The sequence below is a fragment of the Trichosurus vulpecula genome, chromosome 2 (assembly GCF_011100635.1).
Source record: "Trichosurus vulpecula isolate mTriVul1 chromosome 2, mTriVul1.pri, whole genome shotgun sequence".
Taxonomy (NCBI): Eukaryota; Metazoa; Chordata; class Mammalia; order Diprotodontia; family Phalangeridae; genus Trichosurus; species Trichosurus vulpecula.
Window position 1 is genome coordinate 4,962,061 of NC_050574.1, and position 25,268 is coordinate 4,987,328.

At 42.5% G+C, this 25,268-nt stretch overlaps 1 protein-coding gene across 1 annotated transcript; it reads right to left on the reverse strand.

Moving 5' to 3' along the window:
- Nucleotides 1-1,493: 1,493 nt before the first annotated feature.
- Nucleotides 1,494-23,723, reverse strand: LOC118835458 (zinc finger protein 345-like). The gene is made up of 7 exons (XM_036742642.1): nucleotides 23,660-23,723; nucleotides 19,764-19,864; nucleotides 8,611-8,737; nucleotides 7,997-8,092; nucleotides 5,908-6,002; nucleotides 3,997-5,317; nucleotides 1,494-3,660 (listed from the first exon to the last, which is right to left on the reverse strand). Exons 2-7 carry the CDS (start codon nucleotides 19,818-19,820, stop codon nucleotides 2,714-2,716), a joined length of 2,643 nt encoding a protein of 880 aa, XP_036598537.1. The 5' UTR covers nucleotides 19,821-19,864; nucleotides 23,660-23,723; the 3' UTR covers nucleotides 1,494-2,713.
- Nucleotides 23,724-25,268: the final 1,545 nt, after the last annotated feature.

Genomic DNA, 25,268 nt, shown 5'->3' on the forward strand with positions numbered 1-25,268 from the left:
GCCACCCTCGTTCAGGCCATCATTACCTCTCGCTGGGACTATTCCAAGAGCCTTCTAACTGTTCTCCTTAAACAAGTCCCTTCCAACTCCAATTAGTCCTTTGCTTTTTGTCAAGCATAGGTCTGACCATGTCATCCTCTTTCTCAATGACCTCCAGTAGTTCCTTATTAATTCTAGGATCAAATACAAACTCCTTTATTTGGAATTTAAAGCATTTGTAACCCAGCCTCTTTCTAACACTCCAGAGTTCTTACATTTTACTTCTCCCCACCTCTACAGTGATACTAGCCTCAAGCACAACTATTCCTCAGATATGTGACACATAATCTCTCCTCTCCATGTCTTTGCACTCACTCATGCCTGAAATGCTCTGCCACTCACCTCTACCTCAGTTTCCCTAGCTTTTTCCAAGACTTAGCTCAAATCTCACCTTCTGCAGTGGGCCTTCCTCAATCCCCCAGTGGCTTGTCCTATCTTTGTTCTCTCCAATGTCATTTCTACATCCTTTAAAAGTAACTCAGGGATTGTGAAGTTGGAGTCCAAGTGTGGAAATTCTACTGTTCTTGATGGACAAATTTGTTGAAATGGTTTTTGTACATCTTCTGCTTGTAGTTCTCTTTCCATTTTCACCTTTTAATGGTCCTTGGGGTGATTTTATTTAGTTGGGCATATTGCCAAGTTTCTTTAGTTTAACCCACCACTGTTTCTCTGTTCTTCATACAACAATACTGCTCCTACTCACCTATAAGTTTATTTCTAAGATTTTACAAAAGAACTCCTAGTCTAATGTGATGTTGCATGTAGCAACTATCTCTGAATTTGGCAAGTATGTCTAATGTTTGCTGATTATGCTAATGTGCTTTTGAGGGTATTGGTCTCCTTGTGCCAATCAACTGATGTTGACCTAACTTCTGGAAATCATTATTCTAGTCAGTGCTGGTCTATTTCTGTTTGCCATTTCCCATTTAAAATTTTTCATTTGTTTGCTTAAATAATTCATGGTTAAATCTTTTAAAATATTATGCCATGTATTTTCTCATTATTATCATTCTGGTTGATTATGAATTGTAACCTTCACTCTGGTTTGAAAAGTCTCACATAAAAAATAAATCTTTTCCTGTCCATTAAAATATAGTCTATTTTATTCTTTGTGATATTGTTTGGCACTCCCCAGGTCCAGCTCCACTAATTTTTTTTTTGGTAAAGAAAATGTTCATGCTGTATTGGTGTGAGGCTTCTGTGTAATTGACCAGACTTTGGTCCCTCTCATTTCTTTCCCCTCAGACATATTTTTCCATATAGTTCTTTCCATCCAAACTTTTTTCCCAAGTTTGCACTGAAGTCTCTAAGTATCAGAGTTAATTTTATTTAGAGGGTCTTAACAAAATTTCTCTACCACTTCATCCACAGCAACTGTTGATGTATAAATTTAAATTATTTTAATGCTGGTTTTTGGAGGAAAAATATTTTATCATTAGCAATACATGGTGACCAAATGTCCCATGAAATAATGTTTCCTGTAGCTTTGGGGCATATGGTAAAACCCATTCTGCCAAATCCCTTCTTTACCTCTCCATGGAGTATATGTGAGCCATCATTTCATTCAGGTGCAACCTACTTCTTTCTTCTGGTTTTGTGCATACCAGCTGTGTAAACATTGATATGATTTAGGTCCTCTAGCAATATGTCATTGATTGGTCATTAGACAGAGATGTTACATATTTTAAATATAACATTTTTAAAAGATAGTTTATTATTTAACATCCTGCATCAGCCAAACTTGACTCACTGAATTGTGCAACTCTGTTGCCCCCAGATGGCATGCAAAGGGGATTACAGTGAGGAGGAACCATGGAAGATGCAGTCATTTTTCTCTCTCTAAATATCACAAAATATTGTGACTGGTGATGAACTCAATCTTGACCCTCCAACAAATGGCAAGTTATTCTGCTGCTTTCCTATCATTGTTTCATCGCTATAGGCCACCATGAAATCAGTGACATCTAATGATGAATTATACCCCAATATTCCCATGGCCATTTGCATTCATGATCTTTTTCTTCTATGTTAACTCTACAATACATCCTAAGGACTTGATTAGTGTTAAAGACCTTCTCACTTTAATTACATTGATAGACTTTAATTATGTACTCTGTAGTGTACAATATGAAGTCCTCTCTAGTCGAAGGTTTTGACACATTCATTGTTTTTGTGTACTTTATCTCAAATACAAGAATTCTGAAATTATGAAGAATAAAGAATGTCTAAAGGCTTTCTCACATCACTTATAGTGAAAGACTTAGGCTACAGCAGGAATTTTCTTATGTTTTCTAAGTTCTATTTTAAATTGGAAAGCTTTCCTACCTTAATCACAATAGGAATTCTCCTCTATATCAATTCATTCATGCCTACTGAATGATGGTTTATGGTTGAATTTCTTTTTTACATCCTATACACTTAGTAGGTTTCTAATATTAATTTTAAAAATATATTCAGGAAATTGGTCCTTTTAGGAGAAGGCTTTCTCATAGTTACTATATTCAAGGCATTTCTTTCCACTATGAATTGCCTGATGGAAGCTAAGTGATGTTATCTGTAAATTTTTTTCCCATATTCTTCATATTAAAAGGGTTTCTTTCCCCTATGAATTCTCTGATATTGAAGACAATGGTTCTCTCAAGTGAAGGCTTTCCCAACGTCATTACAGGGTTTTTTAACTAGTATGAATTCGTTGATGTGAAATAAATGATGACCTCTGGCTAAAGTTCTTCCCACATTCATGACATTCAAATGGTTTCTCTCCAGTGTGAATTCTCTGATGTGAAATAAGTGTTGCTTTACGACTAAAGTTTTTGCCGCATTCATGACACTCAAAGGGTTTCTCTCCAGTATGAATTCTCTGATGTGAAATAAGTGATGATCTTCTGCTAAAGGTCTTCCCACATTCATTACATTCAAAGGGTTTCTCTCCAGTGTGAATTCTCTGATGGGAAATAAATGATGACCTCTGGCGAAAGCTTTTCCCACACTCCTTACACTCAAAGGGTTTGACTCCCGTATGAATTCGTTGGTGTTCAGTAAGGTGAGATTTGCTGTAGAAGGCTTTCCCACATTCATTACACTCAAAGGTTTTCTCTCCAGTATGAATTCTCTGATGTACAGTTAGGTGGGATTTGCTGTAGAAGGCTTTCCCACATTCATTACACTCAAAGGTTTTCTTTCCAGTATGAATTCTCTGATGTATAGTAAAGTGAGATTTGAAACAGAAGGTTTTCCTACATTCAATGCATTCAAAGGGTTTGTCTCCATTATGAATCCCTTGATGAGAAATTAGTGTTGACTTCTGGCTGAAGTTTTTCCCACATTCATTACACACAAAGGGTTTCTCTCCAGTATGAATTCTCTGATGTACAATAAAGTGAGATTTGAAATGGAAGGCTTTCCCACATTCAGTGCACTCAAAGGGTTTCTCTCCAGTGTGAATCCCTTGATGTGAAGTTAGTGATGATCTCTGAGTAAAGTTCTTCCCACATTCATTACACTCAAAGGGTTTCTCTCCAGTATGAATTCTCTGGTGTTTTATAAGAGATGACCTTTCACTAAAGTTTCTTCCACATTCACTACAATTAAAGGGCTTCTCTCCAGTATGAATTCTCTGATGTACAGTAAGATGATATTTGTCATGGAAAGACTTCTGGCATTCATTACACTTGAAGGGTTTCTTCCCTGTGTGAATTCTCTTGTGTTTGTTCAACTGACTCTTCCACATGAAGACTTTCCTGCACTCATTACATTCAAAGGGTTTCTTTCCAGTATGAATTCCCTGATGTGCTACAAGTGACAACTTCAGACTGAAATTTTTTCCACATTCATTACACTTAAAGGGTTTTTCTCCAATATGAGTTTTCTGATTTTCAATAACTTGGTCCTTTTGAGTGAAGTCTTTCCCAGGGTTATTATATTTAATGTGTTTCTCTCCACTATGAGTTCTCTGATGAAGAGTAAGTGATGTCCGTTGGCTGAAGTTTTTCCCACACTCATTACATTCAAAGGGTTTCTCTCCAGTATGAATTCTCTGATGTGAAATAAGTGATGGCCTCCAGCTAAACTTCTTTCCACATTCATGGCACTCAAACGGTTTCTCACCAGTATGAATTCTCTGATGTTTAATAAGTGATGATTTCTCACTAAAATTCTTCCCACACTCAATACACTCAAAAGGCTTCTCTCCAGTATGAATTCTCTGATGCTTGATAAGCGATGACCTCAGGCTGAATTTTTTCCCACAGTCAATACACTCAAAGGGCTTTTCACCAGTATGAATTCTCTGGTGTTGAGTATAGTGATATTTGTTGTAGAAGATTTTTCCACATTCATTACACTCAAAAGTTTTCTCTCCAGTATGAAGTCTCTGATGTACTGTAAGCTGAGATTTGTTGTGGAAAGCTTTGCCACATTCACTGCACCCAAAGGGTTTCTCTCCAGTATGAATGCTCTGATGTAAAATAAGTGATGATCTCAGGCGGAAGTTTTTTCCACATTCATTACAACCAAAGGGTTTCTCTCCACTATGGATTCTCTGATGCTCATTAAGTTTACACTTCCATTTAAAGGCTTTGCCACATTCACTACACTTAAAGGGTTTCTCTCCGGCATGAATTATTCTATTTTTAGCAACATTTTGCCTTTGGATAAATTCTTTTTCAGATTTATCAGATTTATCAGATTCCAAATGATTTTCTCCAACATGAATTCTCTTGTGCTTATCAAGCTGACTTTTCCATCTAAAGGTTTTTCCACATTCATTACATTCAAAGGGTTTCTCTCGTGTATGAATTCTTTGATGTAGGATAAGGTAAGATTTGTAATGGAAGCCTTTCCCACATACATTACATTCAAAGAGTTTCTTTCCAGTGTGAATTCTCCAATGTAAAATAAATGATGATCTCAGGCTGAAGTTTTTCCCACATTCCTTGCACTCAAAGGGTTTCTCTCCAGTATGAATTCTCTGATGGTCATTTAATTTATATCTCCTTTCAATGTCTTTGCCACATTCATTAGAATCAAAGGGTTCCTCGTTAACCTGAACTCTCTGATGTATAGTAAAAGTTTTCCTGAATTCATTAGAAAGATATAGTTTATTTTTTGGCTGAATTTTCTGATCATCAGGGCTTCCCAACTGTTTAATTGCTTTTCCACATTCTTTTGAGTTATCACCGGTATTAATTCTCTCACAGTGCACAGGGGGTGTATTGTGGCTGAAGGCTTCCCCGCACTTGTTGAATTTATAGCATTTCTTGCCAGTGTGAATCCTCTGCTATAAAAGAAGACAAGAATTTGTACTGAAGGCATGCCTGAATTTGTTATATTCACATGATTTCCCTCAAGTTTGAACTCTCTAACATACATGAAGGCCTCCCTACTGAATAAAGGCTTTTATACATTCATTTAGCATTTAGGGTTTCTCTCCAGTATGTATTCAAATTCTAAGAATTTTTTTCCTTAAGGTTTTTCCACATTCCTTATATTCATCCTGCTTTTCTCCAGCATTTAAGTGTGAAATGGAAGATAGTCCAAGTGGTTTCAGAAGATATTCCTACATATATTTTCTTTACAAAGCATCTTCTCCAAGTATACTCTATTACATTTAGTTTAATCTGAATACTTTGCAGCATCTACTGAACATATCCTGTTTGTGGTGACTTGTTCCTGTAGTAACTCTCTGTTGTATAGACCAATGACTGATGATCCCAAACTGAAATGCCTATCAAATTCATTAAACTCATCTTATTAAAAGGAGGGAATGTTATTCATCTGGGCCATCTCATTCACTCCCTACTCCCCTCCCTTCTCTAACCTGACCTTACATATCCCAGATTCTTCCACTTGGCAATCTCAGGGACCAACCTTTTGCAGTCTTTCCTTAGAGGATGCTTTCACGCAAATGCCCTGATTCAGAGATTGGTCCTCAGTGATACACCGCCTTTTCTGACAGAGGGCGCCTGAAGGAAAACATATGGCAATATCCACTGTTGTTTGTGCTAGGAATAGGAAAACTCTGATATTAGGTTTGAGACTCAATTTGTTTCATTAAGAAGAATGATGACTAAAATGCAAAAGAGAGAACATTGGTAAGGGAAACTGAAATCCAAGATTGCTAAGAAAGGAATCAGAGGAAGCATGTCTATATGCCAAGTACAGTGCTTGGGGCTAGAGACACAAATTACAAAAAAGCAAGATAGTGTCTGCCTCCAAGCAGCTTGCCATTCTAAGATAGCATGTATAGGGAGAGGGGCCGGAAGGGGGAGGCCATCCCTGAGAAGTCATAGGGATGGCAAGTGGAGCCATAAGAGAAGTTGATTGATACATGTCCTTTCCAGGAATTATAGGCTTAATTTAATGATGATTGTCAGAGATAGACATGAAAAAGGAAGGGTACACATGAGGTGACATCTCATAAAGATGGCTAGCATGATAAGTCTAGGTGAGACCTGGATGCCACACTACCCACCCAATATTGACACACACCTGGAGCATTGTCATATGCCACTCCTGACTCTAGCCAGATGTAAAGAATACCCTTCAATAAATCTCTTTTGGACATGTGAGTTTCCCATGTCGGCTTCCTTCTCCTCCTCACTGTAGATTCTGGGTTACCACAAATCACTCATTCAGAGAGGGCCATTACCAGTCATCCTGACTCTTGTCACTCACAAGTCAAGATATCACCCTCAAAACATTATTGGTCCTCTTTCAGAATGATGAACAACATTCTGTGAGTAGTACTGGGATGCAAAATGCCATAAGTAGTAGTGGTAGTAGTTCTCCTTCTCCTTCTCTGTCTTCTCTTTCCCTGGCTGCATGTGGTCCCTCTCTCCACTTGGGGAGTCATACCCTTACGTGTGGGTGCTCTGTCCCAAGGAATATAACTTTTGGTTGCTTATATTTTGTAAGATATCTTGGGGTTTGGGGGCTAGATTTTTTCTTTAATTTTTTTTTCCAAAAAGCAGGGACAATTTATTCTTTGTCCTGCACTGTTTTCATTTATGATTTCTTAAAACAGAGCACTGAAAAAAAAAAAGCAGGCTTTTAACAAGCCTATTGTGATTCAAGTGGAGCTACTTAACTACACCTTTAAACCTAAAGCACTTTGGCTTTCCTTGAATGGCCAATAATAGACCCAGCCCAAGCTTCTGGGTTTAGAGTAAGTATAAATAGCAATTATTTTCTGTTCTGTTCTGGTCAGAAACTCTGAGGTTCTTCCCGTTCCAGACTGATATTTCTGTGATAATAAGCTAGACCATTTTTTATCTCAATTCTTACCTAGCCCTTCGTCACTGAAGAAGGATTACCTCAGACAAACTGAGACCTGGAAAGACCTTAATCTAAAAAGGCGAAAGTCACCCACTGCATCCTGCGCCATAACCAGTCATCTTGACTCTTGTCTTTCCACTGGACTCCTGATGACTCTAGAGAAGACAGTGAGGCTGATGATTGTAGGGTTCTGCCTCACTTAAATCCAATTCACCTGCAAGTCATTACAATTGTGATGGCATTGGTCTTCTTTGAGAACAAGGATGAACAACAACAGCATTCAGGGAGGCATTTGCAGGCAAACGAAAGCACTGGGATGTGATCGAGTCTCCTCATTTTTAAATTTCTCAAGCTCAGAGAACCGTCATTCCAATTGTTGCAATGAGTGGACTTAATTTAGTTGGGAGGTTTAGAAGACATTTATCACTTCCTCCCATAAGTCTTCACTTATGCACACTAAAGAACCCTGTTCCTTCAGCTTATCATATGGCAGGATACTGAAGCATGGATAAGTGGTCAAATGTTATAAAGTATAAAGCAAGAAATACACATTTGTTTTATCCCTTCCCTATGAGCTGAGGCTCTTTGGGGAGAACTCCCTGGCCAACATTTCAAAGGTGTTGCCACTTGAGTTACTGCTCACCATGACTCCCATCTGCCTGCTTCCCTGTCCCACACTCACCTGGGTCAGGCTCTCTTGAAATCTCTCCCTTGGGCTTCCATGGTGCTGCTCCTTTCTCCAACCAGGAGATCACATCTGGTTTTAAAACTGGAAGCCCTGATTATGGGAAGAGAAATGATGATATTTTGGGGACAGAAAACCATCACAGAATCCCATCTTGGTCCTGCTTTCTCTCAAGGGAAAAGAGGTCATGCTGAGAGAGTAAAGAGGACAGGGCTCGTTGCTTCTATGGGGATGGAGCCAAGATCTAATTGGGACTCAGAGAGACCACTGATTCACTGGCTACCCTCACTGCCAAGAGGAGAGGACCTCCTCACATCTTCAGGACACACAGACCTTTTGCAAGCAACAACCTTTGACCTGGGGAAACAAAGAGTTGGGAAACCAGACCTTCACGACCAGGACAATGAAGCCACAGGATGCCTGTTTGTGAAAAGCCAAGACCTTTCACCAGGGAACAGAGAACAAAAACTACACTGCTTGTGTAGTTGATACTATGCAAAAAATCTCAAACTCAGGAGACCTCTTCTGTCATTTTCTCTCAGCTTTTACCTAATGAGAAGCAGAGACACCCCAGTGATTAGAGCCTGGGTCAATGGAGGGGGTGTTCTTACCCAGGAAGATGAAGTTCTCAAAGGTCTCCAGCATTACCTCCCTGTACAGGGCCCTCTGAGCAGGGTCCAACCTTTTCCACTCCCCCTGGGTGAAGTTCACAGCCACATCTTGGAATGTCACCAATTCCTGAAATATCAAGCACATCTTTTCTTACCCAAGGACCTTCCCACAGTTCTTAGGGGGAGATATGGAGTTGACAGGAGGAAATTTGAAGAGAGCTTCTTACAGAAGTGAGTTTTAAGCATTTCATGGCAGGTATTTATTGGGTCCCTACAAATACCACATGTCTCATTTTGTACTAGACTCAAAGGAATGGAAACTCTTCTTTATTGTTCAGTTTAATCTGGAAAAATCATTTCCCACAGTGGTGTCCTAGCAAATCATGACCTTTACTCTCAAAGAACTAAATTAATCAATCAAAACCAATGGCTTTTATCTTCTAGTTAGGTATACAATTATAACATCAGCAATCATACTAAAGTTTAATTCCTTATTAATTACATTGAAATAATCATTCTTCTTTACTAATCACCCTGTTCTGGGAAGATTTAAAATTTTTTTTTTAAAAACCAGTATACCCCAAGTGGTATACTATAATATGCTTCCTCTTCTTCATTCCATAAGATGACCCTGCTCTGACTCATGGAACACTGTTTCCTTTGTACTATTTGGGAGTACAATAAAAGTCTCCCCTATTTATTTGTAACAAATATTTGCTAAAAACCAACTGCGTGCATACAATAAAACATGACCCTTGCTTTCAAGCATACACTTGGGGGTGTAGGGGCATGCCAAACACAGAAACAACTGTAATACACAATTAGTGGTCTAACAAAAGTATAAAGTTTGTGCTTAAAGTGGTGCATATGGCAGAGCCAGGAAAATAATGCACACAGTGACTTTGTTGTTGTTGTTCAGTCACTTCAGTCACATCTGAATCTTCATAACTCCACCTGGGATTTTCTTGGCAAACATATTGGAGTAGTTTGCCATTTCCCATCCCAGCTCATTTTATAGATGAAGAAACTAAGGCAAACAGGGTTAAGTGATTTCCTAGGTTCACACAGCTATTCAGCGTCTAAAGTCAGATTTGAGTTCAGGTCTTCCTGACTCCAGGACCAGTGCTCTATCTACTGCACCACCTACCTGCCCCACACAATGACTACAACAATGTAACTGGAAAGAGCAAAAAACAAACCTGACTGCTCATATTATAATAAACATCATGTCGACTGTTCCTTGGCCCTTTCTGAAGCCACACTGGCTCTCAGGTAGATGACCATCTTCCAGGTGGAGGATTAGCCTATTAAGGAGGACTCTGGCAAGAATCTTGCCAGCAATGACTAAGAGAAAGACCCCTCCCCCCATGACTGTCATAAGACAATCGATTTCCTTTACCTGGAAACAGACAATGGAGGCATCCTTGACCTCCTGGGGGATAACCTCCTCTTGCCATATAACTGAGAAAATTTCAGTCAGCTTTTGTACGAGCAATGGACCTCCTGCCACGTAAATCTCATCTGGAATAGAATCAGCACCAGACACTTTGCCACAGGAGAGGAGCTTAATGGCATTCAAAATCTCTTCTTCAGTTGGAAACTTGTCTAGAGACATATTGGCTTCAACCTGAGGAATACAGTCAGTGGCTTCAGCATTTATTGAGGATGGTATGTTGAGAACATTATGAAAGTGTTCAGCCCATCTCTCCAGGATCACGTCCTTATTGCTAATCAATGTGGCTCCATCAGCACTGACTAGTTGAGATACAGCATATGTCTTTGGGCCATAAACAGTCTTTAGGGCATCATAAAAGAGTTTTGGATTGTTAATATCAGCACAAAAGTGAATATCTTCTGCTTTCTTATTGAGTCAAGAATCCTGCATCTCTCTAAGCTTTGCTTGCCCTTTACTTTTGATAGAGTGAAATGCTACCCTCTTAGAGACAGACAAACCATCCTACTGGTAAACCCTGTGGAGTTCTCATTTTTCATTTAGTAGCTTCTGAATTTCCCCATAATTTTCATAAAAACCAACCTTGATGTTTGTGATTAATCTGACCCAGATGAATAAATGCAGTGCTGTACACGAAGTCTCTGAAAGCTGTCTACCCCTTTTCTTTCTGTCGCACTGTTGCTAACTGTATTTTGGCTCAACTTTCCTTCCAAGTTCACAGAAACCGTTCACCCTTAGAGAAGCGCCCTAATCTTGTGACATTAAGTCTTCTGGTGGTCATCTTCCCTTTGAGCTACCACTGTTGTTGAAAGTCAATCTTTAGGTTGGAGAGGATAAGTTGAGCCCAGCACTCTGTGCCACACATCCCCTTTGTCACTTTCACATCCTGTCTGTCTCTTCCCCTTAAAATGACATAGTCTATTAAATGCCAATGTTTGCACCCGTGAAGTTTTATTACATTTAGGTACCCTGTGAAAAATGTGGAACTTTGCTATATGATTGGCTCTTCCAAAATAAAGGCTAACTATGACTTTTACCTGGAATCAAACTAAGTTAAAGAAGCTCTATCCTGTTATGTTTACATCAGGCCAGTCTGTGCCCTTTAAGGGAGAATCTTAATATCATTATAACCATTTCCTTTCCTAGCAGATGTATTTAACAAGGGCAAGTGAATTGTAAAAACGTGTGTGTGTGTGTGTGTGTGTGTGTGTGTGTACACTATATTAGGGGTTCTGGATCCAAGGTCTGTAGATAGAATTCACACACACACACACACACACACACACACACACACACACACACTAAATCCTACTGTTGCAATATTAAACATATCTGAGTTACTATAATGGGATGCAAGTATCAAAGACCTATTTTTTACTTTTAGTATTCTGAATTTGTTGTCACTACTAGTTATATATTCATGTATAAGATTAAGTCCTTAATGTATCTCATTCTTTCTGTATAATTTGAGGATAATGCTGTTGTTAAAGAGATGCATGAGGTTATAATTTTAAGTTTGTTCAACTTTTATGACACTGAAGGAAGCATGCATGAGATTGTGAATTTCTCTCTTTTTTTAAAACTTTGTGATATCTGTAGCTATATGTAAACTTTCAATGTTTGGGAAACTTCCGTATCCTGTGTAGTGTACTTGTTTCCTGGTCTAAGTCTCAATCCCTTGACCCAATGTGATCCCTCTGAATAGGAGTTGCCACCATCTGGTCCCTATCACTCCCTAAAGAAATTCTATACAGCTCTTGAGATGAGCAGTGATGGGGCCCCTCCCCAGACAAGGGTCGTTTTTAAGACAGCCCTCTCTGTATCTATGATAGTGCTTTTTTCCTTAGCAATGTTGGGCTTTAACCCCCATAGGGTAAACTGAGGGAAAACTGGACAACACAGTTGGAACCTAGCACTGTGCAGCTGGGAAACATACCCACAGCTCAGAGATCAGATTTAAGGCTTAACTCAGGACCAAGGTTATGCTGACCAGAAACCCAGTAAGACCCAAACCGATTAATGGGAGGAGTTTTCTCCCACTATACACCTTATGTTTCTTTATCTGGAAACTGCCTCCATGCTAGTCAATTAGCTAATATTTCCATGTTCTTTTATCTGAACCCTACAAAATGTGTAACTTACAGGCAGTGGGGTGAGTTTTTCAGCTCTCCCCTCTGCTGGACAACTTTCTAAATTATTTTAGCTCTAGGTTTTGTTCTCTGCCACATCATAACTATATGAATGGATTGTGGCATTTACTTTTAAGAGAAATGATTATTTCTCTCCTATATTAACAGCCAATTATTAAAAGTGGGGAGATCCCAACGTTTTTTCTCTGTCCTATTTTCTTGTCCAATCTCTCAAGGACAGGGTTGATGGAAGATAGGATTAACATTCTCCTCATTCTGGGGACTGCTACTCCATCCAACTAGCTCAGGTGTGGGTGAGGGATATAGATTCTTTGTCTAGACTGCCCAAAGCTGGGGGTGGCCTGATTTTAAGGATAGTCTCTCTGGCCAAGAGTGACATGATGCCACTCTCAGCCCCTCATTGGAGTGAGCTCACTTCTCTTTGTAAAGTTTACCAATCAGAGTTGACTGCCCTCCTCAGGAACACTCCTCTTCTAAAGGGCATATTGTAGTAGCAATTTAGATTTGAAGAGCTTTCCCGCCCATTAATAGGCTATGTGGCCTGCTTATGTCACAGGAAGCCTAAGTCACATGTGGTGGAAGGAGCTTCCTGACAGGAAAGGGAAGTTATGTCACAGGAAATGCTGAGAGAGAGCAGTTATGCCTGCTAATGGCCACCCTCGTGATTGTTAGAACTGAACAGGCTGACTTAGCTGTACTGACTTAGCTATGACTGCTGTTGGGAAGACCACAGCAGGGGGTTGGAGAGGTTTTGGGATGGTAAGGCTCCATGCTGTGATATGGTGTTTTAAGTTCCTTGCTGTTATGATGAAGTGGGTTAACTGGCTGGAGCTGAACATTTGGTTATGGGATATGGTTCTCTGGCATCTGAACAAATGTTATACTTCTTTTACCTTCTTTATGGAGGGTCTCTCATACTTTGCAATACAGAACTACATAGGAATATTTATGATTATCTTTGATGCTGTATTTATTGCCTTACTGATACACATATGAACCATGATCCCACCATGACTGTTTTTGGCATTAACAAAGATTACTGGCCTCCTTTTATTGAAATGTTGGTATCATTAACAAAATGATTAAATTACCCAGAAATTATGTCCCTCAAACTTTTACAATGCCACATTTTTGTATATATAATGATTGTCAGGCTTGTATTTCTTCAATTCTTTCTTTAGTATTGATTTTTTTAGTTCCCATCTTTTAGGCCAACATTTTGTCCCCACAACTAATTTTGCTTAAATGACAATGAAAATGTTAAGAATGATGATAAAGCCAAATTAGAATGATGCAAAATGGAACCAAGGTGGCCCCAGTGAAGAGACATAAAAATGTGCCTTCCTTTTTGGCAGAGGCTGGAGGTGGCAAGTAGGAGAAATTTCACAGAGCACTGGTCAGTTCTAATGGACTGGTTTTTCTTCTGTCTCATTCTTTGTTATTAAAAAAAATGGTGATTTGCATGAGAATAGGAGGGAAATGAAGGTGATTTTCAAAAAAGATATGCATAAAACGAGAAAGGTAGAACTTCCAGACCCAGGGAAGGCATAGCTCTGCAGTCCTCTACCCTGGTCAGATCCCATCTAGAGTCCTGGGTTTGGTTCTGAGCACCACAAATTTGGAAGGATTGCTGCTACCTCAGGTTGGTAAGGAGGATGAAGAATGAGAATTCCACAGGACAAATTAAAGAAATGGCGATGTGGAGCCTTGGGAATAGAAGATAGGGGAGTGGGGAAGGGTGTGACAGGTATCCTCAGGGATATGAGGGTCCATCATGAGGAGGAGGAGGGGCAAACTTTGTCCCCTTGTTGCTGAAGGTAAAAAATGAAAAGAGGTGGATGGTAAATGCAATGAGACTAGTTTCATCTTGATGTTGGGCAAAACTCTGAATAATTACAGTTATACAAAAGTGAAAAGGGTCCAAGGAGACAAAGGATGTCTCTTCTTCATAAATTTTCAAGCAAAGACGCAAGCCTCACTTGTCAGAGGTTAGGCTTGGGGTCACAAAGACCTGAGTTCAAATCCAACCTCAGACACTGATTAGCTGTGTGACCCAGGGCAAGTCATTTAGCCTCTATTGGGCTCAGTTTCTAGAACTATAAAGAGGGAATGAAAGTAGCACTTACTTCTCAGGTGGTTGTGAGGATCAAATGAGTTCATGTTTGTTAAATGCTTAGCACAGTGCCTGGCACACAGGGGGTGCTACATAAATGAGTATTCACTCCCTCCCCATGATGTTCTCATTACTATCATCATTATTCTTTGCCAGGGATGAGAAGGACTAGATGGTCATGAAGTTTCTCTCAATCTAAAATGCTGTGGACTCTGGAAGAGAGAATGAGGCCGATGACTTCATGCAACTCTGCTTCACTTAAATCCAATTTACAGATGAATCAAAAGACATCAGCCATACCATTTTTACCACTTTTACCTATCTCAAAGTCCTGTGGTGACAGACAAGTTATGAAGCAGCAGGTGTGGATACACTGGGAGCTGGAGTCATAATCCTGCACATAGGTGGTCCAGGCCACAGGGTCATCTTCTCACTGGAAACAGCAGTTGGCAGCCTCCTGGGTGTCCCAGCAGCCTTTTAAGGATTGTGCTGCTCACCTCCTGGTACCAGAAAAGGTGCCCTAAAAACTGTCTGCTTACCCAACCCTGGCCTGATTATCATGGCAGGTGGGGATCCCACCCTGAAGTTGAAAACAAAAAAAAAAGTACAAAAACTTCTATAAAGATGATTACACTCACCACCAGTACATAGAATGTGCACACCCTTACAGAAAACACAAAATCCAGTAGACCTGAAAGACAGAGCTCTTGTTGCAAGAGAACTCAGCAGGCATCACATCTAAATAGCAGCCCTGAATGCAACAAGGCTGGCAAATGAAGGCCAGTTTACTGAAGTCAGAGCTAGACACACATTTTTCTGAAGTGGCCACAGTGAAGGGGAGTGCTGTGAAGCTGGTGTAGGTTTTGCAGTCAAAACTAATCTAGTTAACAAGTTTGTATGCTGACCAAAAGACTGAATGAGAGACTCATGATAATACAATTGCCACTTGTAGGAAAACACCATGCCACCTTCAACAGTGCCTATGCTCCCACCATGATAAACACTGATGAGGTCAAAGAGAAATTTTATGAAGACCTAGAGACCCTTATAATCAATGTGCCCAAAGAGGAGTAGCTTATAATTCTGGGAGATTTTAATGCTAGAATGGGCTCAGACTGTCAGACATGGCAGGGAGTACTTGGGAGAAATGGAACTGGAAACAGCAACAGCAGTTGTCACCCACTACTGAAGACTTGTACATCTCATGACCTTCTCATCAACAACACTATCTCCTGTTTACCTCAATGCAATAAAACTTCATGGATGCACCCTCGAAGCAAACATTGGCATTTAACAGACTGTGATTCTAAGGAGAAGAGACAGGATGTGAGAATGATGAAGGCAATGTGTGGTGCAAAATGCTGGACTGGTCATAGAGTTATCGTCTCCAAGCTAAATATTCATATTCAACAAAAGTGGTGGCCCCAAGGCAAAATGACTACTAGAAGACTTAATGTCAAGAGATTAGAGTGCTTCTCCAAGCATGAACAGATTGTTGCTAACTTGGAGGGAAAGTTAAGCCAACACCCAGTTGGAAACAGTAGAGCAGAAAAGGAGTGGGTAGCTTTCAGAGATTTGGTGTACAGCACTGCATTTGCTCATCTGAGTCATCTAGGTCAGAACAGTCACAAACATCAGGATTGGTTTGATAAAAATGATAGGGAAATTCAGAAGCTGCTAAATGAAAAATAAGAACTCCACAGGGCTTACCAGATGGTTCATCCATCTCTAAAAAGCAGCATTTAATTCCATCAAAAGCAAAGTTTAGAGAGATGCAGGATTCTTGGCTCAGTAAGAAGGCAGATGAAATTCAGTTTTATGCTGATAGTAACAATCCAAAGCACTTTTATGATGCCCTGAAGGCTATTTATGGGCCAAAGACCTGTGGTGTTTCTCAGCTACTCAGTGCTGATGGAGCCACATTGATTAATGATAAGGATATGATCTTAGAGCTATGGGCTGAACACTTCCATAGTGTTCCCAACAGACCATCATCGATCAATGCTGAGGCCACTGACCACTTACCTCAGGTTGAAGTCAATCCCTCCCTAGCTGAAGTTCCAACTGAAAAAGAGGTTTTGAATGCCATTAGGCTCCTTTCTTGTGCCAAATTACCTGGTACTGATTCTGTTCCAGCTGAGATTTGGTCATACAAAAGCTGACTGAAATTTTCCAGGTTATATGGCAAGAGGAGGTTATCCCCCAGGAATTCAGGGATGCCTCCACTGTCCATCTCTATAAGGAAAAGGAAATAGATTGTCCTATGACAATCACAGGGTGAGGGTGGGGTGGTGGGGGGGAGAGATGGGATTCTCTCTCTCAGTCATTGTTGGCAAGATTTTTGCCAGAGTCTTCTTTAGTAGGCTGACCCTTCACCTGAAATATGGTCATCTACCTGAGAGGCAGTGTGCCTTCAGAAAGAGCCAAGGAATAGTCGATATGGTGTTTGCTGCCAAGAGAAATGCGAGAAGCAGAACAGAGGTCTGTACAAAATGTATGTAGATCTGACCAAGGCCTTTAATACTGTTAGTCATGAGGGCTTATGGGAAATTATGTCAAAATTTGGCTGCCCAGAGAAGTTCACCAGTATTGTACATCAATTTCATGACAACATGCTTGCCTGGGTTCTATATAGTGGACAATGCTCTTGTACCTTCCCAGTCACCGATGGAATGAAACAAGGCTGTGTGTTCGCTCCCATGCTTTTTAGCATGATGTTTTTGGCCATATTTTCAAATACTTTCAATGAGGATGAACACAGCATCAAGCTCAGCTACCGCACTGATGGCAAGTTCATCAACTTGAAAAGGCTACAAGCCAAGACCAAAGTGCAGGGAGTGTTGGTGCATGACTTTCTGTTCATTGATTGTGCTCTCAATGCAGCCTCTGAAGCTGAGATGCAACAGCATATGAATCAATTCTCTGCTGCTTATGCTAATTTGGCCTAACACTTAACACCAAAAAAACACACATTCTCCACCCACCAGAAGCACACCACCTACACGTGGAACCATCGGTTACAACAAATGGAGAAGTTCTGAATACTGTGGATAAGTTCACTTACCTTGGCAGTATACTTTCCAGGGATGTATACACTGATAATGAGGTTGACTCGCACATTGCCAGAGCTAGCTCAGTGTTTGGGAGGCTCCAAAGGAAAGTATGGGAGAGAAGAGGTATTAGACTGACTACCAAACTGAAGGTCTACAGAGCCGTTGTGCTGACCTCATTGTTGTATGCCTGTGGAACCTGGACAGTCTACCAGCACCATGCCAGGAAACTGAATTGCTTCCATTTGAATTGTCTTAGGAAGACTGTGAAGATCACCTGGCAGGATAAGGTACCAGACACTGTGGTCCTTTCTCCAACTAAACTGCCAAGCATTCAAACTTTACTGCAGAGAGTGCAACTCTGATGGGCTGGTCACGTTGTTTGAATACCAAACCTATACTTGCCTAAAAGACTATTTTATGGAGAACTCAAACAGGACAAGCGCTCACATGGTGGTCAGAAGAAGTGATACAAGGACACTCTCAAGGTCTCTCTGAAGAATTTTGGAATTGATTGTGTGGCACAGAACCTCTCAGCATGGCATGCCCACATCTGAGGCATTAATGTGATTAAAGATCTTCCCTGCCCATTAATAGGTCTCAGGTGGAGCTAGTTAAGGGAAGCTTGATTAGGGGAGGCTTGTTTGTAGGAAGACCCACACCCTTTTGCTAATTAGGTCACAAGGGTTGTGAAGCCCTCAGGCTGTTAAAAGAGTATTTATACTCTGAGGGTAGCTGTTAAGCTCTCTCTCAAAACTGTGGGAGGAAGGAATGCAGACAAATGGACAGCTAAGATTTGTCAGTGAGTGTTTCAGCGAAAGCCCCAGCAGAGGGGAAGGTTATGGGATGGCTTGGCTCCCTGCTTCGATACTGTGTTTCAAGTTCTTTGCTGTTATAATGAAGTGAACTTACTGGTTTGGGGATATAATTGATGCTGTGTTGAACTGGAGTTATTGGTTTGAGGATCTGATCCTCTGGTGTCTGAATAAATGTTTTACTTCTTCTGCCTTGTATATGGAGAGTCTCTTATATTCTGTGATATAGAACTATATAGGCATATTCATGGTGACCATCAATATTGTGACACTTGCCTTACTGATACAACATCAGAGAAGGTGCTGTGCCCTATGAGCAAAGCAGAATTGAAACAGCTCGAAGGAAAAGCAGGATGCGAAGTTCCGAGTATCCACACCGGATGTTCACACAGACTACTGGTGTCCGACCTACAGTAGAGCATTCTGAGCTTGTATTGGTCTGATCAGCCACAGTCAGACACATTGAAACTTGACTCTAGCACAGTGATGTCATTTTGGTCCTCTTGAAGAACAAAGGACAACAACCAACAACCAACCAAAGTGCTGTGAGTTTCATGAGCTGAGCAGCCACAAGGCCTGTCTTGAGAATAAGCAGGGCAACACTGGAGGTGGGGAGGCAGCTATGCCAGGCAGTGCCGCTGAGAAAGGAGGGGAAGGAGGAAGATAAGATGGACAGAAGGAAGGATTATTGAAGCACCTACACTGTGCCAGGCATTGTGCTAAGTGCTTTACAAATACCCCTGGGGGATAGGTACCATTATTATCCCCATTACAGAGGTGAGGAAACTGAGGCAAACAGGTTCTGTGACTTGCCCAGGGTCACACAGCTAGTAACTGTCTGAGGCCAGATGTGAACTCAGGGTTTCCTGACTCCAGACCCTGCCCTCTGTGCCCTGTGGCACCCACAGAATCTTCTATGGCACAGCAACATAGTGACATGGGGTGATATAGATGAATAGATAGAAACTTGAAAGGAGGAAGGCTGCAGATTAATGGCAGCAGATGCACAGTGACAGGGGGAGTGGGGAGCTCTCCCTGTTGGTCCTGTGTCCAGGAGCCCTGAAGAGGGTAGCCAGCACATGGGGTCTGGTTTCTAGGAGCAACTGAAGATGGGATGAGGGGAGGAGGAAGACTGCCAAAAAGCATGAGCTCCCAAGGGAGCTAGGAACAGGGGACATCAGAAGGTATGGACTATGGAGGGTCAGGACTCAGTAACTCTACTGGATGGGAGTCTCCATGGGGCCCTGCCTCTGGGACCTCAGTGATTCCCCCTGGACATTAAAGAGCGTGCTTTCCACCAGACACCTGGTACTACCATCTTTAAAACCTGAGTAACTGAGTTCATAGCTTAGCTTTGGATCTGCTGGTTCATATTAGGGAAGAATTCTGTCCAAAATGATCCATGAAGTCAATATTATCCTTCAGAATGGCCAGATGCTTCTGGGGTAGAGTTAACAGAGCCTTGGGGTGCTAGCTGGGGGCCTGGGTGAGCAGACAAGACCAAGATCCAAGGAAATGTATCCATGCTCTGAGAAGGTCAACCAGAGAAAGAGAGAGGAAGCTAGAACTCACCTGGGGCCTGACTGTCAGCAGCTCAGAAGTTATTTCTTCATTCTCTTCCTCCTCCATGCTCCAGTTTGGGGGAAAGTCAATGTCTAGAGAACATGGCAGGGCTGCAGGAGGACAAAGGAGAGTCATGAGGGGGACCAAAGATGGCTTGGAGTTTGGAGGTCCCAGGGTGGAAGGCCCTGCCCAGCACTGCAGCGTAACCCCAGGACCAAGAGGTCCCAAGGAGCCCATTAAGACTTGGATGGAATAGCCAAGGATGCAATTATGAACTGCTGAAAGGCCAAGTCTATATCTGGGGCTTCAGCAAACTCATCTCTGGTCTCCCTTGGTCCAGCCTCTCTTCTGTCATCCCATACTCCACACAATCACCCTCTTGATAGTCCTAAAACATGGGTCTGAACACATGTAATATCAATTAAGCTGGGTGTCTTTGATTGAGCCTTACTAGGTGCTAAATCCCAGGCCCCAAACCCCTAACAGGTGCTAAGCCTATGTGGGTGTGAATTGGTAACTAAGGTGGGGATCCAGGTGGGGCCAATGAAGGGAGGTGCTAACTCCAGAGCCAATAGTAAGAGCCTAAGTTCTGGTCGCTCAGATGACGTTTGATGACGTCTGAAACTGTATAAAAAGAGCAGAGTTATCTGCTTAAAGCTCTCACTCCTGGAAGCGAGAGACTCTGGGCAGCCATTCTAAGGGCTTCCAGCTGAACTCAGATGTTGATGGTTTTCTTGGTAACTATGAATTGTATTTGGTCTGTTTGTAATTTGTTTGTATTTGCTCTGAAGTTCAGGCTGCTGGCTTTTCCCCCTGCTGGATTAAAGTAAGATTGTTAACCCCTTAATGTCGCTTTCCTTAGCAAAGCAGATAAAAAGAACCTCAGCTTGCAGAGTTCTGTGAGCTAGTTGTTGTTGGTTTTACACCCCCACAGCAGCTGCTAGCCAGACTGTTGAAACACCACAACACTACTCAGACTTCTTCACTGGCTCCCTACTGCCTCTAACCAAAAACATAAATTCCTCAGGCATCTAAAGACCTCCAGAAAGACAATTTAGAATTATGCAAATAACATAGCTAATGTGGAAATATGTTTTGTATGACTGCACATGTCTAATCTATAGGCAATCGCTTGCCTTCTCAAGACAATCTGAGACTCAAGGTTAAAAACAAATGAAGTTTAAAATTTTGGTTTGAGAAAAAAAATTAAAGTTAAAAAAAATTAAATGTAGAATTATGCAAATAAAATGACCAAAGTATTCCTATACTTTGATCCAGAGATAAATGACTAGGCATATAGTCCTATGAGGTCGATGACAAAAAGAAAGGCCTCTATGCACCCAAACATTTATGCTTTTTTTTTTTGCATGCGTTGTAATGAAGAACTGGAAACAGTGTGGAGGCCACTGATCACATAAAGTCTCAATAACTTATGGTATACCTATGAAATGGAATATTACTGTGCTTCAAGAAACAATGACCATAAGAAATACAAAGAAGCACTAGAAGACTTATATGAAGTGATGTAGCAGGAAGTCAGGAGAGCCAAGGAAGCAAGACACACTATGACAACATCAGTGGAGAGAAGGGCAGCCTAGGAACAATTCAAACAGAAAGTTCACTCAAAATTACCAGTGCCAAGCCTGGCCCCAAAGAGGAGCTCTGAGGAATGAGAGACCAGAGGTGTGGAATACTGTAGATAACACCAGACTTTCTGGATGTCACTCCGTTTTATGGACTTTTGTTTTCTTCCTCTTTTTAAAGGGTCATGAATACGAGAGATGGCTCAAAGGGAGGGGAAGCGTACATATGCTAGGAATTGTAGGTGATGTAAAAAAAAATCAATAAAACCATATTCCAAAAAGACAAATAAGGACCTCTGAATAAGGCTGCCACCTACTTTCACAGGCAGTTCCTATTACTCCCCTTCTGTGAAACCTACCTCCCAGTCAAAGGTACATGCTAGTGCAACATTTCATTCCCTCCCTACAACATCTCTTGTTCACTTCCTCTCTGAAATATCCCTTGTCCATTTCACCCACTTACACATCTTTGTCCATTTCACCTCTGAAATATCCCTGGTCTATTTCACTTACCCCTCTTGTAACATCTCCTGTCCATTTCATCTTTGAAACAACCCTTGTCCATTTTGCCCCCTTACATCATCTTTTGTCCACTTCACCTCTACAATATCTAATAGCCCTCCTCTCTTCTGACACAGCCCCAACACTGATACAGGGCATCATCACCTCACATCTGGACTATGGTAATAGCTGCCTTTGCCTGCCTCAAGTCTCTCCCCTCTCCAGTCCATCCTCCAGTGACCAAAGGGATTTAACTAAAGTGCAGGTCTTGGCTACCTCCAGGATCCAACATAAAATCCTCTGCTTGGCCTTCAAACCCCTGCATAACCTGGCCCCCTCTTACCTTTCCTGCACTCTTTGGCCTCCTGGCTATTCCATGAACAAGACTCTCTGTCTCTCCACTCTGCCCATCTTCTCAGCCATCTCCCATGCCTGGAACATTTTCTCCTCTGCTCTGACTCCTGAGCTCCCTGGCTTTCCTTTCTTCTTCATCAGGCTGTGCTTTCCCTCTGTTCCCTCCAATTTATCTGTCTCCAGCTTTTTTCAGCCAGTTTGCTTGACAGCTCCCCTACTAGGCTGTGAGCTCCTCCAGGGCAGGGACTTTCATCTCTCTTTGTATCTCCAGCACTTGCCAGAGAGATCAATACCAAGCAAGCACTTAATAAATGCTTACTGATACACTGGCTTTCTGAATTCCCTAGACAAAGTTCTTTGCCGGCTATAAGATGATATCTAACCATGGACACTGGACAAATGACATAAAACAACATCACTTATTTCTATTTGGGGACCCACAGTAGGGCTAGCTTCAAACTCCATTGGGCAAGAGGTGGGCATGGCTCAGGTGAGATTCTATGACACAAGTCTCAGGTCTGAACTGGAACTAATATTGAGCTGAGCTCCTGCAGCTTCCATCTCTGGAGTCCAGATCTTGGTGTCCATTCAGTTCAAAATACCTGCATTAAGTGCCTACTACGTGCAAGGAACTGGACTGGGCAAGAGGGATGCAGAGAAAACAATGAATCAGCCCAGGCTGGGTGAGGCCAAAAGAGGAGCACAGGTAAGTGACTGTGAAGACCCTGGCCCCAACCTCACCCCTTCTGGCTGGGGATAAGGAGGAGGGGTTATTGTTGTACAAGAGGCCTGGCCTCAGGAGTCTGGATTACCTGGGCTCAAGCTGTGCCCCTGACATGTGGAGGCTCCCAGCAATCCATTTACAACCCAGCCCAAGCCTTCCCCACAGGTTAATCTGCAAGCCTGTAAACCAAGGAGGGGTGCCAGGCCACGTTGGCAGTCAATGAAATCACAGGCCAGACCCCAAGCTAAAGAAGGGTCTGGGTAGGGGGAGGCTAGTGTGGAAGAGAAGGTTTGGCCCAAGGGCAGGGCATCCTAGGGAAGCCTTGGAAGAGCTAAGGTTCAGCAGTGAGGAGGGATGGCAGGGAAGGGGGGAAGGAACAGCCTGTGCAAAGGTCTGAGGCTGGAGACCTCTCCAGAGACTGCCCCCGAACAGAGGGGACAGGAGGCTCCAGCCCGATCACGGGGGCTGGATCACGCTGGCACAATCCTCGGGGCTGGGGACCCCCTTCTGGCATGTCCTCAGGCAGGTCATTCCCCCCGGGCCTCAGTTTCCTCATCTGTAAGGGCTGCTGGGCTGGGTTCGCCTCCAGTTCTGGACCTGGGCCCAGGCTCTCGGGGGTGGGGGGGGGGTATCAGGGAGCCGCTGATGGTTCTTGAGCAGCGACATCTGGCCAGAGTCCTGCGCTCTCCGCCCCGGGACACCCCCATTCGGCCCTGTCCGCGTTCACACCCTCTGACACTCACCTGCCCTGCGTGATGCCCAAGTCTCACCCGGGCTCAGGTGAGGTGGCCATAGCGCATGCGCACTCCCTTCCTGGGGGGGCCCTGCGGATTGCGCTCCAGAGCCTGCGGCAGTGTCCAAGGCCTGGCCTGTGAAGAGTGCGCCTGCGCACAGGGAGCCCCTGAACCCCAGAGATACCCAAGCTAGCCAGACGGGGCTTCACACTTGCGCACTTTCTCCCTCTCTCTGTAAGGGGAAAATGTGGGGCTGGCAAGTGCCTCCCCGGTAAGCAACTGCTGTACTACCATTCCCAGAAAGCACCGGGACACAAGAGACTAGGGCGTGAGGCTGAGGCCCGCAAAAGGAATCCTGGGAAATGAAGTCCTCTCTGGTTCCTTCCCCAGGGTAGGCGAGACGCTGAGCCAGAGCCCGAGTCTGTGCTGCGCTCCTGGGATCCTTCTTCTCTTATCAGCACCAGCTGGCCAGCATGGCTCCATTTTTCGCCCTTTCTAAACATTTTAGAGAGAGAAAAAAGAGAGAGAGACGGAGAGAGGGAAAAAGAGTTACGTATTTTTAATATATTTATGTATATACACAAAATACATATGTGTGTGTATGCAACATTCTTTTCCAATTTTGAACTCGAGAGTCTCTCCCTCCCCCCTCCCCCACCCACTGGGAAGGAAAACAATATATCAAAATTGTAAAGCCATGCAAAACATATTTCCATATGTGTGGGAAAACAGACCACCGGCTCAAATAAAAAAACAGAGGTGTCTCGGCTTTCTCAAGGTAGAAACAAAACAGAAGCTTTATTTGATCAAGTCTCGCGAGAATTGGGCATCTCCCACTACCAGGGCGGAGATGGTAGTGCAGAGAGGCAAGGGGAGAAGGGAAGCAAGGGGATATATAACCTTGTACAAACAATCCTAAGAAATCCCACCCCCAGAGGCTGGACCCCTGTCCCTATTTGCGGGGACAGGTGGCCTCACAATCTAACCCAGAATAAGTTTACCCAATACCAGCACAGAAACTACAGAATTACCTTATAGGGAAATTTTAATGTTAAGATGCAGTTTGTGAGTAGGCCAGGGGAGGGGGAGAGGGGGAGACCACCTGATTTCCCCGAAATCATATGATTTACAGGAAAATGAAACTTGGGCCTAGTGAGGTCTACATCCCAACTAAATTTGTACTATTTGAGTATCACCTTGCCTAAGTTATTCATAGGGAAGCTTTCACACTCTTGTATCCCACACGGAAGGAAGGAAGGAAGGAAGGAAGGAAGGAAGGAAGGAAGGAAGGAAGGAAGGAAGGAGGGAGGGTGGGAAGACGAGAACAAGTTGTTCCAATGGCCACAAAGGCAGAAGAAGCAGGTGTTGTGGGGCGCTTAGAGCTTGGTCACACATTAAAAACACCAAGATTCTTACTGTATCTCAGACAATCTCTAGTTGTCTTGCCTTTTTGTCCTGCCACTGGAGTTCAATGACTCTGGAAGAGATAGTGAGGCTGATAACTTTGTCTCACTTAAATCCAATTCACTCTGAAGTCAAGATATTGCCCTCCTGATGCTATCGTTCCACTTTGAAAATGACAGTGATTTAGAGCGTTTTTTCATATAACTATAGATAG